Here is a 14,739-nt window from a genome sequence, read left to right on the forward strand (position 1 = left end):
TTGGTGGGACTGCACAGGGCCCTGAGGGGTCAAGACGTCCAGCAGGCCACTGGTGTTGCCCACCTGACAATGTCCAACAAATACATACACAATAAAACCCGACAACAACAACAACAACTACAAACACATGGGCCGCGCTGGAGATAACATTTTAAGGAATTATGGGAATTCATTTGGCCATCAAAACGTCTAGGCACAGGCTGATGTCCAAGATCTTACAAATGTGAAAATACACACACCCTCTGAAGCGTCACAAAGCCGTACTCCATCTTGGGCGTGGCTGGAGGCATGGGACCTTCAGGGACCTTCCGAAACTGGGAAACGACAAAGAACCGATAGATAGATAGATAGATAGATAGATAGATAGAAGATCCCCAAGGGGAAATTCAGGGAAAGGGGAAATTCAGGGCAGTAAATAGGCAGATAAGCTTCAGGCTGCGGTCTAGTATCAGCTACCTCATCAGGATCTCCCTTTCCATGTACACAGTCTAGCATCAGCTACCTCATCAGTAGTCCAACAGTACTCACCTACCTTACCGATGACGTCTCCGATATCTACCTTACTGATGACGTCTCCGATATCTACCTTACTGGCAACGTCTCCAATAACTACCTTACTGACGACGTCTCCGATATCTACCTTACTGGCAACGTCTCCGATATCTATCTTACTGACGACGTCTCCGATATCTACCTTACTGACGACGTTTCCGATATCTACCTTACTGATGAAGTCTCCGATATCTACCTTACTGACGGCGTCTCCGATATCTACCTTACTGATGACGTCTCCGATATCTACCTTACTGGCAACGTCAATGTCTCCGATATCTACCTTACTGATGACGTCTCCGATATCTATCTTACTGACGACGTCTCCAATATCTACCTTACTGACGACGTTTCCGATATCTACCTTACTGATGAAGTCTCCAATATCTACCTTACTGACGGCATCTCCGATATTTACCTTACTGACGACGTCTCCGATATCTACCTTACTGATGACGTCTCCGATATCTACCTTACTGATGACGTCTCCGATATCTACCTTACTGGCAACGTCAACGTCTCCGATATCTACCTTACTGATGACGTCTCTGATGACCAGTAGCTTCTCTGTGGGGTCTCCTGCTTCGTTCAGAGGGGCGTTGTAGTCGTAACTCGTCACCACTGAGCGGTACCTGGAGTCGTGGTCCGCACCTTGCAGCAGCACAGATAGACAGGGGTTTTAAACATGTTTACTTTTATACTGTTTACAGCTATACGGTTATTATTATTATTATTATTATTATTATTATTATACACACATTTTATGTGGACATACATTACAAAGACTACAAAAAAGAGGAAATAGCTAAATCAAACATGAGCTACTTGAGCTTCCACTGTAATGCAATCTAGTTCTCAGTAAGTAGTCGACAGAAAGAAAACAGAACAACGGTACTACCGTTCCAGTAGCCAAAATTTGTTCCTCCTTCAAACATGTACCTGCAGAAACAACACAGCATATTACACTTAAACCAGCAGAGCAGCAATCAGCTATTAGCATCAACAGGGCATACGCACTAGCTACTAAGGCCTACTTGTTGCGCACAAAGGTGGTTTTATTGGTGATTTCGTGTTTGCTGCTTTGGTTCGTTGAAGTAGTAGTAGTAATAGGTAAATCTCCCACCTCCCACTACACTCCTGTGTATATTTGAAATGCAGGCTGCTGTGGACGTTTTTAGGTGATGTGGACAGGTATGTAGTAGGGAGAGAGATTTTGAACTACAGGTTAACGTCTAGCATCAAAGGTAAAACAAATATGTTAAGGGTAAGGTTAAACCTTGCAGGGCGACTTATACAATCATACAATCGGGAGATGGTGATGTTTAGGGCACGTCCACGATCACATTTGGGGGAGGTAGTGAGCATTCAGGCAGTGAGCAGCCAGTGGGCCGCGGCTGAAGTGCCCTTGAGCAAGGCACCTAACCCCTCACTGCTCCCCGAGCGCCGCCGTTAAAGCAGGCAGCTCACTGCGCCGGGATTAGTGTGTGCTTCACCTCACTGTGTGTTCACTGTGTGCTGTTTGTGTTTCACTAATTCACCGATTGGGTTAAATGCAGAGACCAAATTTCCCTCACGGGATCAAAAAAGTATATATACACTTATACTTATACATTCTGGGGTGATTTACATGTTGACGTTGGCCCCCATGGCGAGCATATCCCCCAGCATCTTGCTGACCTTCTGCGCGTCCACGGAGGCGTGCCGGTCACCCCAGTGGTCTAGCCAGCCTGTGTAGAACTCAGAGTTCACCTGCACGACAGGTATGCCGCCAGGTGAGAAATCAACAGGTAAGAAACTCCTCACAGCAGATGGTAGATTAGACAGATAGTCTTCACTGTAATCGAGATCTAAGGGTGGGCGGGGCTGGAGAGACCACATGTTTTCATTTCATCCAATCAGAGTCTTGTTTGAAGACAAAGGTGAGTACCCTGGGCCAATGAGATCACAGTACCCACTGTCCACCTCTGATCTCTGACCTAACTCACAGCACAGACATTTTGTAGAGCGAAGGGGAACAGGGAACAATGTTGTCATGTTGTCTTCATACAGGCGGTCAGTGGGCTAGCGGCCACAGCTGGCATAGGTACCTCAGCTGGAGTTGGATGATGAGTGGACTTACCAACGGCCCTCTGGGTTCAAACCTCCTCTGGCGATCGAAGGCAGTGCTGATGTTGGTGTCTGAATGTAAAAAAAAATATTATAAAAGGTATCAGCTACCTCATCAGGATCTTCCTTTCCATGTACACGGTCTAGCATCAGCTACCTTATCAGGATCTCCCTTTCCATGTACACGGTTCTAGCATTAGCTACCTCATCAGGATCTCCCTTTCCATGTACACGGTTCTAGCATTAGCTACCTCATCAGGATCTCCCTTTTCATGTACACTTAATTAACACTTAACAACTCCCATTGCTAATTGATAATTTCTCTATAATGATGAACTAACACTCTCTATCCATCTATCTCTTAGTAGCCACTATAGTTGCTCAACACCTCGTTCTGTCCCAAAGACCACAAACTTTGTGTTGACACTGGCAAGAGATTTGTGTTGTAAAGATGTCTGGCATAGATTGAACATCTCTGATATGGAGACACCCCCCTCCCTCTGACTCCAAACACTGCTGGCCTTAATTAAACAGGGACCTTACATTTAGTTAGTTGAAACTCAAGTTCAGTCTTTAAAATTGTTGAGCAATTACTTAACAATGAACATCACCTCAACCGAACCCAACCCCTAACCATAACTATAACCTGTTGAGTTTATGGTTACAGAGTGTGAACTGAGAGTTTGTTTATAATCTAAGTGTCTGCAAATAGGAGACTAGACTATACAAGCCTGCCATGTTCAAAACACCCTTCCCCTGCGGTCTCGTTCCTCCTCACCAGTGCCGAAGTCGATGGTGGCGTAAAGGCCCTGCAGGGTTCCGCAGACCATCTCGCGGTCCGTGTTCCCGTCGGTGGTGAAGAGAACCGTGTCCTCGCCCAGGAAGTTCTGGACGAGTGTGCGCAGGTGGCGCAGGTAGTTGTAGTCGCAGGCGAAGTAGCTTCCGTACTCGTTCTCCACCTGGGATAGCCCACAGGAAATGTAGGCAACGTAGTAGGCAACGTCACTCTTATTCAGTTTCAGATGGAGGCGATCGTGTTTGGTTGTTCTTACAGCTTGATGTTAGTGCTTATTCCATCTCGGTCTGTGTTTATAATCTTTTGTACGTTAGATCATCATTAATACAACCCATAATATGTGGCCATCGCAGAGCAGAGGTAACCTCACCACCTGACCACTGGTTTCTCTGGATAAAAGCGTCTGCTAAATACCAGTCAGTCAGTATACTTTAAAGATAGTTGATAAGAAGGTATGGCAAAGTGCCCTTAACATGGGGAAACTACTGAGTCATCAATGTATGCTTTTTCACCATCTCTCTGAAGCTCCGCCTTCCGGTTACCTGTTTGATTGTTTACTTATGTATTTATTTATATGTTTGTTTGTTGTTTACCTGCACAGATATGATGTTGCCCCCTTGGCTGTACAGCCACCGCTCCATCCTGGGCAGCAGCATGGCAAACCAGCTGCTTACCGCCTGCAGGTAATCTGCAAGACCAGCAGCAAAAACCTGCTTTAACACTCACTCAGCAAAAACCTGCTTTAACACTCACTCAGCAAAACCAGCTGCAAAACCAGCTGCTCACCACCTGAAGGTAATCTGCAAGACCAGCAGCAAAAATATGGGAGGCCAAACAATTCAAAACCTTAAGCAAAAAAGGACACCACCCATCCAGCTGGATGTAAGTAAGCTTACTTATCTAATAATAGTGTATGGCATCTAACGTTATTATTTCATGTTTTGATATGATATGCAAACGTTTAGACTATGTTACAACTAAGAGCATAACAGTGACCAAATTGCTTTGCAATATTTTATCCCAGAAATACTTTTGGTGGTTGATTGACAGTGATGTTAACAGTAAGCTACGATCTAGCTGACCTAACAATATTAGTGCTGTTATCACCAGTTGTAATAACTATTTTTGTAATCATGACCAATACCATCTAACACCATCAATGGCATGTTTATATGACTATCAGACCCTGAACAAAGCAATACATTGAACTACAAAGATGTTAAAGTAATGGTGTTTACTTCATCATAATGTAATTTGCCGCAAGTTTCCATCTTTTTGCCATCTGAAGTTTTTCCAGATCATTGACTGTAGGTCCAGATCATCATCCAGATGCAACCTGGTTGGCGGACGGCGCGCGATGGTCTCTGGTTAGCGCAGCTAGAATAGGCGGTGTCTGTGTTCTGTGTTGGCCAACTCGATAGCGCAGTTCTTGGACAGTGCGCGATGATTTCTGGTTATGTTGGCGCAGACTGAATAGGTGGTGTCGGCCAACACGATAGCACAGTTGTAACATTGGACAGCGCACGATGGTCTTAGGTTAGCACAGCTTGACTTGATAGCCTGAAGTGCTGAATAGGTGGCGTCTGTGTCGGCCAGGCTTTTGATTTGTTTGGCTCGTCAACCTGCTTTAACACTCACTCAGCAAAACCAGCTGTAAAACCAGCTGCTTGGTGCTTACCGCCTGCAGGTAATTTGCAACACCAGCAGCAAAAACCTGCCTGTAACACTCACTCAGCAAAACCAGCTGCTTACCGCCTGCAGGTAATCTGCAACACCAGTAGCATGTCATGCTAAAGAGCAGAGGTGCGTTCAAATTTGGCAAACGTTTGTGCCGAAAATGTTTTCTCTGAACAATTAAATGAGTGATTATGTGGAAACATTACACTTCAACGCTAAACCTTCCTCCAGCTCCATAATATGTTTGCAGAGAACTACCTCCTCAAACTGTTAGTGAGTGTAGAGAACTACCTCATCAAACTGTTAGTGAGTGTAGAGAACTACCTCATCAAACTGTTAGGGAGTGTCCGTAGCTGAGAACTCAAAGGAAAATAGAAAACTGTTTGCAAATGTCCATTAATGTTCACCAATGTTTCCAATTTCAACGTATCTCTATTTAACTCCTTAAGTAATCATGTGTTATCATAGTTTACACCAACACTTAACAGATCATAATTTGTGTACCACGTACAATGTTCCATATTGTGTAGGCCCTAATGCCTTCATGAGTAGTGATTTTTTTACCACAAGTTTATCCACTGAAGCGTGAGAGGGCGTAGAGAAGATCGAAGAAATGATACCTGTATCAGCTGTCCGCAGCATAATGTTTGGCTTCTCCAGTAACCACGCAGGCAGACCACCCTGAGGGGAGACAGAGAGGAAGAAAGAGAAAGAAAGAAAGAAAGAAAGAAAGAAAGAAAGAAAGAGAGAAAGAGAGAAAGAGAGAGAGAGAGAAAGAGAAAGTGAAAGTAAGAGTAGACTCTGTAGAGCAGTGCTCCACATTAATGGTTGCCAGGTTGCCCTTGGCTACCAAATTATCACAAGTGGCAACCAAAACCATGGATTGCATGGTTGCCAAGCTGGCAACCACTTTTAAAAGTTAATATTGAGCCCTGTGGTAGAGGTCGTTTCAGGCCGAGTCTGCAGCGATCTGTAACGACCCAGCTGAGGCACTAGCACATGATATGCCCATGATATGAGCGCAGCAGCATCCTCCTCTCTTATTAACCCCAGAGCTCATAGAAAACTACACTTCAGGGCCATACTGTATAAACCACACTGGTAGACACAACGCCCAGGACAGTGTGCAGTTTCTGTGGGACGAGCTGAAACAGGGTTGGTTCTAGTGTGGTTCTGTTCCTGGGCCCTGACTGAGTGTGCATCTTTCTAACAGGCAGGCTACACCAAACACGGAACTCTTGGGCGAGCAGATCACAAGTGGTCAGCTGTTTACACCATGTCTGAGGTGTACAGCCAGAGATGTTGCTGACCTCCTGTGTTCAGACATTGTGACTGACTTCACTTACACTAGAAGTCTCCCTGTGGGAGACACATGAGTATGCATTAGTGTTTACACTACTGAAGGTATGTGGTGGTCAAATGTATCCCAAACTACCTCTGCATAGGAGTTGAGTGATCAAATCACAAGGCATCTTGGTGGTCATTTTCTTGTAGTGCTGTCCACTTGCAATCCAATCACACAAGGCGTATTTTAACACCACATGTAAACGGTGTCTAAGACGTGAAGTGACTACGTACGCCAGTGGTTCATACATCAGTAGCACATACATCAGGCGAACACACGTCAGTAGCAAAAGCATCCGGGCAGCAACAGGCCGGCGCAGACCCCACATCAATCAGGACTGGCTGGCTCCACGGCTCAGTCACCTACCTGTCTCCTGAGGTAATGGTATACTTGGATGAGCTATTAATACAATATCAAGGGTTGAAGTCCACATGGATAGAAGACTTCTGCTTCATCATCAGTCACTAATAATAAAGGTGTTTGCTGTCTGGTAATGGAAGAGACCAGCAGGAATGGACCAGTCACATCCCACGACCCTGGTGTTCTGAAGCTGATCAAACAAACAGGAAGTGGACTGCAGACAAACAGGAAGTGCACTGCACTGCTCACCATCTCCCACTCGGCACAGATGTACGGCCCGGGACGCAGGATGACCAGCAGGCCTGTCTCATTGGCTAGGCCCAGGAAGTGCTCCAGGTCCCGACCCCCTTCGAAGTTGTACACACCCTGCACTGGCTCGTGGAAGTTCCAGGGCACATAGCTACAGCAGACACAAAACACACACTGCAATACCTGTGTGCAGACTCGCACTGTCTGCAATGCCTGTGAAAAACATAATCATGTCATAACTAAAACCTATAAACATGACAATTCTACACTTAAATTAAATAGTGTATGCATAATTTCTCATTTTCAAACATAATCTCGTAATAACTTTAGACTAATGCAATCATTGTGCCACAAAGGCATATACAATTCACTTGACCTATGCCCTTACACTTGAATGGCGTTCAGTCCAGCCATGTACATCTTGAGGAGTCGATCCTTCCAGTAGTACCGTGGGATGCGAGAGTAGTGGATGCTTCCAGAGACGTACTGGAACGGCTTTCCATCTTTTAGAAAGCAGTTGTTCTTGTAGTCAATGGAGAAAGTGCGTGACTCTGACGCCTGACACCAGAAATAGGAAAAGTCTCTTCAGAGCAAGTAAGCTAACTAGCAAGTTGTCATCAACTTAGCATACAAGCCAAACGTAATATTACTGTTACGTTACTCCTTGTAATGTTAGGTTGCTTATCTGAAAAATACATTATCACATGTAGGCTAGACGCACCCGACCAAAACACCAAATGTTGAAACTGCAAAAGCTAAAGCATACCATAGCATGCTGGACAAAAAAAAAAAAAAACATTGCTAACCCTGGACATGTGAATTTAAGTACTTGAGACTAAAAGCAGATACTTACAGCAACGGTCTCACTTGCCAGGTGGACGGATGTAAGGCAAACGATAGCAAAAACAACTTTTGAACTCATAACTTTAATTTAGCAGACGAACTGGAACTCACTAATTAATTTGTCATTATGAATACAATCGCAACAACGGCCCATTACATGCACTATTTAAAAATCGTCTTGTTATGGTTGGTAACTGAAATTACCCCATGACGGTAACAAGCGGTCTCCTTTTCCCGTTGTTTTAGTCGTCATGAAGGGTTTCGGCTTTGAAAATCACCGTCATGTGATTATCACGTTATTCACCTGCATGGTCCTAAACTCCGCCTATTTTAAACTCTGAATCTTTCTGTGATTAGGTAGATGAAGGTTCCACAACCACGTCCTTTGATTTAATATGATTTTAAATACAGAAATACACAAAATAAAAAAAAATAATAATTTGTATCCATAAATATTGTGTTGATGATGAATTGTAAGCATCTTCTGCGCTGAGGACATATTGTCATAGGCCTATAGGCTTCTATAGGCATATAGGCTAGAATAGCCTATATCTCATCAGCGTTTAGGCTTACGGTAGTGAGGTGTTTGTAGGGGTGAACAATCACTATTGTGGTCTTCCTGGCGACGAAACAAAGCTGGCAGTTCAGCAAAGGTCCGCTCTTTTTACGCATTCATCTCTTTGCTTTGTCGGTTTTGGCTGATGACCATCTCTCCAGCGGAAGAGTCCATGTGTGATTTGAAAATCATGGTTAGCCTATCATGATTTTTGATCAACCTACAAAAACGTACATTTGACCATACAGGAATGTTACTGTCTCAGGATAAGCATCAGTTGTAGTTGCATATATTCATCAGCAGATGGGGATATATCATAGCATATCACACAGCCGTAGATAGAGATGAGATCATGCGGCGTAGCCTAATGAATTCTTAAATCATTACGACCTCTGGTGGAACCTGAGGTTGCGTAGATCGATTGAAGACAGCTTATCCCCCAAAAAATATAGCATTGTTAGATCTGTGTTGTCCTCTTAATTCATGAAGTTTGACGTGAGAATTTTTTACTGGTATTACCTACAGTTTTTTCTCTTTGGTACATTTCTCGATCATCCTCGACATTTGCAAAACAGTAGCATTTCTCAAAACAATTCGTAGCCTACAAATAGCAGAACACCATGGATTACCTGCAAAAGCCACTTTCTTGCTCAAAATCCTTAGTTCGTCGCTCAAAAGTAAATATGTGTGTCAATGAACATGTCAGTTTGATTGATTGATTGAAACTTTATTGATCAACATCAAGTGTTCAAAAGGATATAAAAAATCGAATAGCATGACTAATTGCTTAATCATGTTGTCAATAACAGAGTACTCTGATGGGATATTATGATGTAAACTATGGCTAAAGTTTTAATGACAATTATTGTAAATTGTAGGTTACACCACAGTATATGGGAGTTTGGTTGTAAGGGACTGGACAAGATTCACATTTACGCTTTTACTGTTTGTAGCCCACATGTCATTTGTTAACAGACCATGTCATTGTGATACAGAAAGGAAAAGACAACAATGCATAGCACAAAGAAAATAAACAGAAAACAAAAGTAGAACACAGGACAATCTCCTTGGGGAAAACTGTGCATGTAGTGCTGTAGGAATAAGGAGTGCAGTCTTCCTACACATCCTGACGTTCCTGTCTGTTGGGCCACAAATTCTCATCCACATCACAACAAATATCATCTTGCTTGACATATTATGACAACTTGTTCAACCATTTTGCATGTAAAGACTTGCTATAGCCTAAACTAATAGCCTAAATGTTGTGGGGGGTGAGACTAACAGAGACCCATTATAATACATTTTGGTCAACATGACATCAGCAATTGATAATGTAGGAAACAGCAGAGAATTGTAATCATTTGCATGGATATACCAACATTTTGCAACTTGTTCAAAGAAATGAGAAACTGATTTTCTGATGTGCACATGTGACACAATGATGTGAAGATTGTATAGTTCTGAGAATATCAGTTCTGATCTGAGAAATGTACCAAAGTGACTGAGAAAAACTGTTAGATATATTGCAAATACAATTGCAATTATTACATTTTCATTTCATGTTGTTTATTCACATTTTTCTTTTCTTTTTTTCTCTTAAAATTTTCTTTTCTTTGTACATGGTCCATAACCATCCATTGGAACATCTGTTAAGCGACAGGTGTAGAATTACACTCTCACACTGCAATTGGTAGAATTGAAATGTCTGAGTACTGATGACAGACAGACAGACAGACACAGACAGACAGATAGATAGATAGATAGATAGATAGATAGATAGATAGATAGATAGATAGATAGAAACTGTAATAATGGAAGGAAATTACACCACTGCACCTAAATATGAGAGAAAAATAAACCCCACCCCCACTCTCTTGCACCTACATAACTCCAGTCAATAGCCTACATACAAGTTCACAGAATTGATGGATGAATCCAGGAACTGCTCCAACTGTTCCACCTGCAAGTGTATGTGTAAACAGTGACGTGTGGAGTAGCACTAAAAGGCAAATCAAGCACAAACTGCCAACGCTCACTAACACCAGTCCACTGCTTAAGCACCAGCTCCAGGTGTCCTCCATCATCACACACCTTTTTCAACAAGTGTGTGTGTGTGTGTGTGTGTTTGTGTGCATTCGTGCGTGCGTTTGTGTGTGTGTGTGTGTGTGTGTGCGTGTGTGCGTGCGTGTGTACGTGCGTGTGTGTGTGTTGTGCCTGTGGCCTTGAGCTGTATGGTGGCAGGTGTGAGGTTGAGTGGAGCCGTCAGCACAGTCCCACAGTCTCCTCTGACAGGACTAGAGGCCATAAACTGGTTTGTGTGTGTGTGTGTGTGTGTGTGTGTGAGTGTGTGATCTGTTTATGGTACTGATGTCTCCTTTCAACCACCCCAACCACTCTCCCATTTCTTTTGACTTTCCATTTTCTTTAGCTTAGCTGAGTTTGCATCATTTTGCATCACTCTCCCTTTCTCTCTCTCATTCCCACTGTGTGTGTGTGTGTGTGTGTGTGTGTGTGTGTGTGTGTGTGTGTGTGTGTCTGTGTCTGTGTCTGTGTGTGTGTGTGTCGCTCCATAAATTCCTTTACAATAAGTCAGACTGATACTGGTCAATACTGAAGTCTTTATTCATCTTTGCTGAGTAAACAGGTCACACACACACACACACACACACACACACACACACACACAGTCACACTTAAAGGGTATGTAGACATGTTGAGTCATTCTGACAAAGGGTGAATTAATCACCTGAATATCATCAGAACACCCCTCAACACACACAGACGTGCTATCCTCCCTACACATACTAATGCCTGCCAACACACCACACCACACACACACACACACACATACACGCAGAGAGAGCAAACACACTCACCTGTATCAGGAAAAGTATACTATGACATATCACCAGATGATCTCTTCTCCTATTTACTGACATACAGAATCTCAGATTACACACACACACTTGTTGAAAAAGGATCTGACAACCCAGGCACTCTTTGCTCGCCCTCACACTTCAGGTGCCAGACAGGAACACCCACACATGACCTTCCCACAGACAGGATGTCCCGCCCTCTGGTCTTCACGCTGACCTGTTCCCACAATGCAATAGTACTGGGGACTAAGATGTGACCACCTGAGAATACATCAGAGAACCGTACAAACTCACTGATGCACACAGTGACATCTTTAACGCTTCCCCTTTCTTCCTTTCTCTCTCTCTCTCCCTTTCTCTCTCTCTCTCCCTTTCTCTCTCCACTTCCCCATTCTCTCTCTCTCTCCCTTTCTCTCTCCACTTCCCCATTCTCTCTCTCTCCCTTTCTCTCTCTCTCTCCCTTTCCTTTTCTGTCTCTCTCTCTCCCTTTCTCTCTCCACTTCCCCATTCTCTCTTATCAATCTACTTCTCTCTCCTTTCTTCATATCAATCATTCTCTCTCTTCTCTCTTTCTTGTCTCACTCCTTTCTCTCTTTGTATTATTTATCTCTATTGCCCCCAATGCTTATGTGTGGGGCCCTGTCTCTGTTGTCCATGTTTAATCCCCCCCTTATTCAAACTCTCACACACACACACACACACACACACATTCTCCAGCAATTCTCTTGTAATTCACCACTTGGATTTCTGTGCCCACTCGACGCTCTGTGCCCGCTCCAGTGCCAGCCCCAGCCTGGCACGCACCTGAGTGAGCCTGCTCTGACCCAGAGCACAAAGAGTCAGTCCCAGAACACCACGCTGGCCGCCGATCTGGTCCGCCGAAAGAAGGGCAATTCCAGACGACATTCCGGTCAGCGCTCCACTTGGCATTCCCAGCAGTCTACAGTGTGACAGGACACGGGCAGAGAGATGGACAACAGTGGCTGGGGGGATGTCATTTCCCCTACACTCTCTCTAATGGACAGGGCCATTCTATTACAGACACACACACACACACACACACACACACACACACACACACACATATATGCTTCAACGTACACCTACAATAATGTCATCATAAGAAACACACACACACATGCACGCACACACACGCACACACACATATATGCTTCAACATACACTTACAATAATGTCATCATAGGAACACACACACACATGGACCCATAGACTCAGAGAGGTGTCCTCACGCATGTATGATGCAGCCTGTCATCACAGTTCTCCTCTGTACATCCCCCTCTCCGTCAGCTGTTGTATCCAATACTCTTTTAATGCTGTAGATACTATAAAACCAGAAGCAGTGTGTGTGTGTGTGTGTAACCTGTCTAGTCACCATTGGCATTGTCCACTGTCTCCCTAGTCACCATTGGCATTGTCCTTTATTCATTGACAAGTCCTCATTAGAACATGTTGCCATTCAATCCCAATAGAATCTATTAAGGATGGCGTCCCTGTTGGCCGGTACTGTGCTATCTCACAGAGATCCTAATGAGTATCACACACTGTAACTCAATGGGTTCAAACGAGGTGCTAGATAGTGCCTCAGGCCTTAATTAGTGACGCAATGTGTGATGTAATGTCCTGTCAACTCCACATAAATCATGTTGCTTTGTTGTGTTGTTTTTCACACGTAGGAGCAGGGGCGCAGGAGGCGTGGGGGACGTGTCCCCCGCAGTGCTGAAGAGACGGCACGGGGGACGTGGGGGACATGTCCCCCGCAGTGCTGAAGAGACGGCCGTCGTCCCCTTACTTTTGATAAGAAAAAAAAAGCCTTATAGGTAAGCTAAATAAATGTAAAACTCCCAATTAACAGCAAATAATTAACATTTTTTTATTTTAACAAAAAATAAATGTAAAACTCCCAATTAACAGCATCACATCACTAACCACAGCCATGTACAGTGTAAAACTGCACAATCTCATATTCACTCTGTTGGATATCTGAAGCCAGTTTTTCTACTAACAACCATCATAAAATAATCCAGGCTACTTGCTTAGCGTAAATCCTCAAATTCTGGCTGGGGTCTTTATCAGCATCTTTATTTGAGGCTAACTGGTAGGCTATTCGAGGCAGGCTTTTTTAAGTTCTAACCTGCATTTAGACATGCGTTTCGTTTGGAGCGGCATACCAGTAGGCTATCAAAAGCATAACATTTTCGGTTTGGTTTGGGATTTAATTTACTTTTGGACTGTTTGATTATATTGCTAAATGTTGAGACTGATGGGCACTGAAATCTGGGAGATATTTGATGGTTCACTGTTATGTTTCATGCAGTTGAAAAAGTGTCGGGATTGTGACATTGAAGTGAAACAAATGCCGCTGTTTATTGCGAGACAAGGCAGCCATTCATTGAATAGGGGTTGTGCTGTAGCCTAATAGAAACCTTTTAGCGCAGCCAAGTAGCCTAAATTGAGTTATTGTTTAATTATGCATGATTTAGTACTTTTTATTTAATTCGTAGGCTGGAATGCCTTGAGTCGCGCAACAATTGTGTTTAAATGTAGTATCCTAGGCTTCAGCCTGGCAATTACTGTACCTCGAAAGGGGCGGCAAGAGAGTGAGCTTGAGAACGTGTGTTGGAGACCCATGGAAAACGACTTTTCTTTGCCAACCGTAGGCTATTAATCCAACCAACAATATTATCAAATATTAAGAAGAGGTGTTATTTAATTGACTCAAATCGAAACAATGTCTTTTAGTGCTGGTGGACTGATGGCAATTGTTGGTATAGGCAATTGTTGCCCTATCTTGTATATGGGAACCTGCCATTATTTGTCCGGCTATAAATAGAATCAATCCCGGGCATAATTTGAGGATTTATGGTAGCCTAGTCTCCTGCTCAACATGCCATTAGCTGTTATGTTTATTGATAACAAACTCAACTAGCCTACTGATCAACTCGTTTTCACTAGCCATACTATAAAATACAAGTCTATACCCAACGTTTTTGTTCTAAGACATTTATTTCAAACATAATTTCAAGACACAAATTGGAAACGTCAGTTACCTTGGTGCATACATCCCAGAGAGCAGGCTACCACTCTCCAGAGTGATGGGCATATAGCGAATTCTTACGCGTTCAGTGTGGGGTATAAACAAGCTGAGAATTTAGCGGTGTCACGTCTGCCTGTCACAGACATGGGGAGCTCTTTGAAGCTTGGGATAATGTGGTAGCCTACAGTTACTACAGTAACAGTATTTATTTTTTAATTTTATAAATCCTTTGTTTAAATGCTGTTGGAACAAATAGTAGTTGATTATTAAGTCAACTTTCTGTTGCAATTTTCTGTGTGTTCTGGACTGGTAACTTGTTAAGCC

The 14,739-nt window shown here is 43.4% G+C and overlaps 1 protein-coding gene across 2 annotated transcripts; it reads right to left on the reverse strand.

Annotated features, from left to right (window-relative positions):
• Nucleotides 1–8,206, reverse strand: LOC125292156 (beta-galactosidase-like). 2 transcript variants are annotated; one of them, XM_048239343.1, is made up of 11 exons: nucleotides 8,133–8,206; nucleotides 7,474–7,643; nucleotides 7,086–7,236; nucleotides 5,752–5,812; nucleotides 4,048–4,142; nucleotides 3,437–3,617; nucleotides 2,672–2,730; nucleotides 2,180–2,301; nucleotides 1,451–1,491; nucleotides 240–1,203; nucleotides 1–63 (listed from the first exon to the last, which is right to left on the reverse strand). In XM_048239343.1, exons 2-10 carry the CDS (start codon nucleotides 7,503–7,505, stop codon nucleotides 461–463), a joined length of 1,485 nt encoding a protein of 494 aa, XP_048095300.1. In that variant the 5' UTR covers nucleotides 7,506–7,643; nucleotides 8,133–8,206; the 3' UTR covers nucleotides 1–63; nucleotides 240–460. The 2 variants fall into 2 exon arrangements, with proteins under 2 accessions (XP_048095300.1, XP_048095299.1); XM_048239342.1 differs by having other exon boundaries at nucleotides 7,939–8,187.
• Nucleotides 8,207–14,739: the final 6,533 nt, after the last annotated feature.

The sequence above is a fragment of the Alosa alosa genome, chromosome 3 (genome assembly GCF_017589495.1).
Source record: "Alosa alosa isolate M-15738 ecotype Scorff River chromosome 3, AALO_Geno_1.1, whole genome shotgun sequence".
Classification (NCBI taxonomy): domain Eukaryota; kingdom Metazoa; phylum Chordata; class Actinopteri; order Clupeiformes; family Clupeidae; genus Alosa; species Alosa alosa.

What these genes read in the sequence shown, in the direction of transcription:
- LOC125292156 (XM_048239342.1), bottom strand. Translation starts at nt 8,007, where the DNA reads ATGAGTTCAAAAGTTGTTTTTGCTATCGTTTGCCTTACATCCGTCCAC. An exon ending in TCTGTGCCGAGTGGGAGATG is followed by an intron (nt 5,813 to 7,085) that starts GTGAGCAGTGCA and finishes GTCTCCCCTCAG; the next exon opens with GGTGGTCTGCCTGCGTGGTT. An exon ending in GCTGCGGACAGCTGATACAG is followed by an intron (nt 4,143 to 5,751) that starts GTATCATTTCTT and finishes CTGGTCTTGCAG; the next exon opens with ATTACCTGCAGGCGGTAAGC.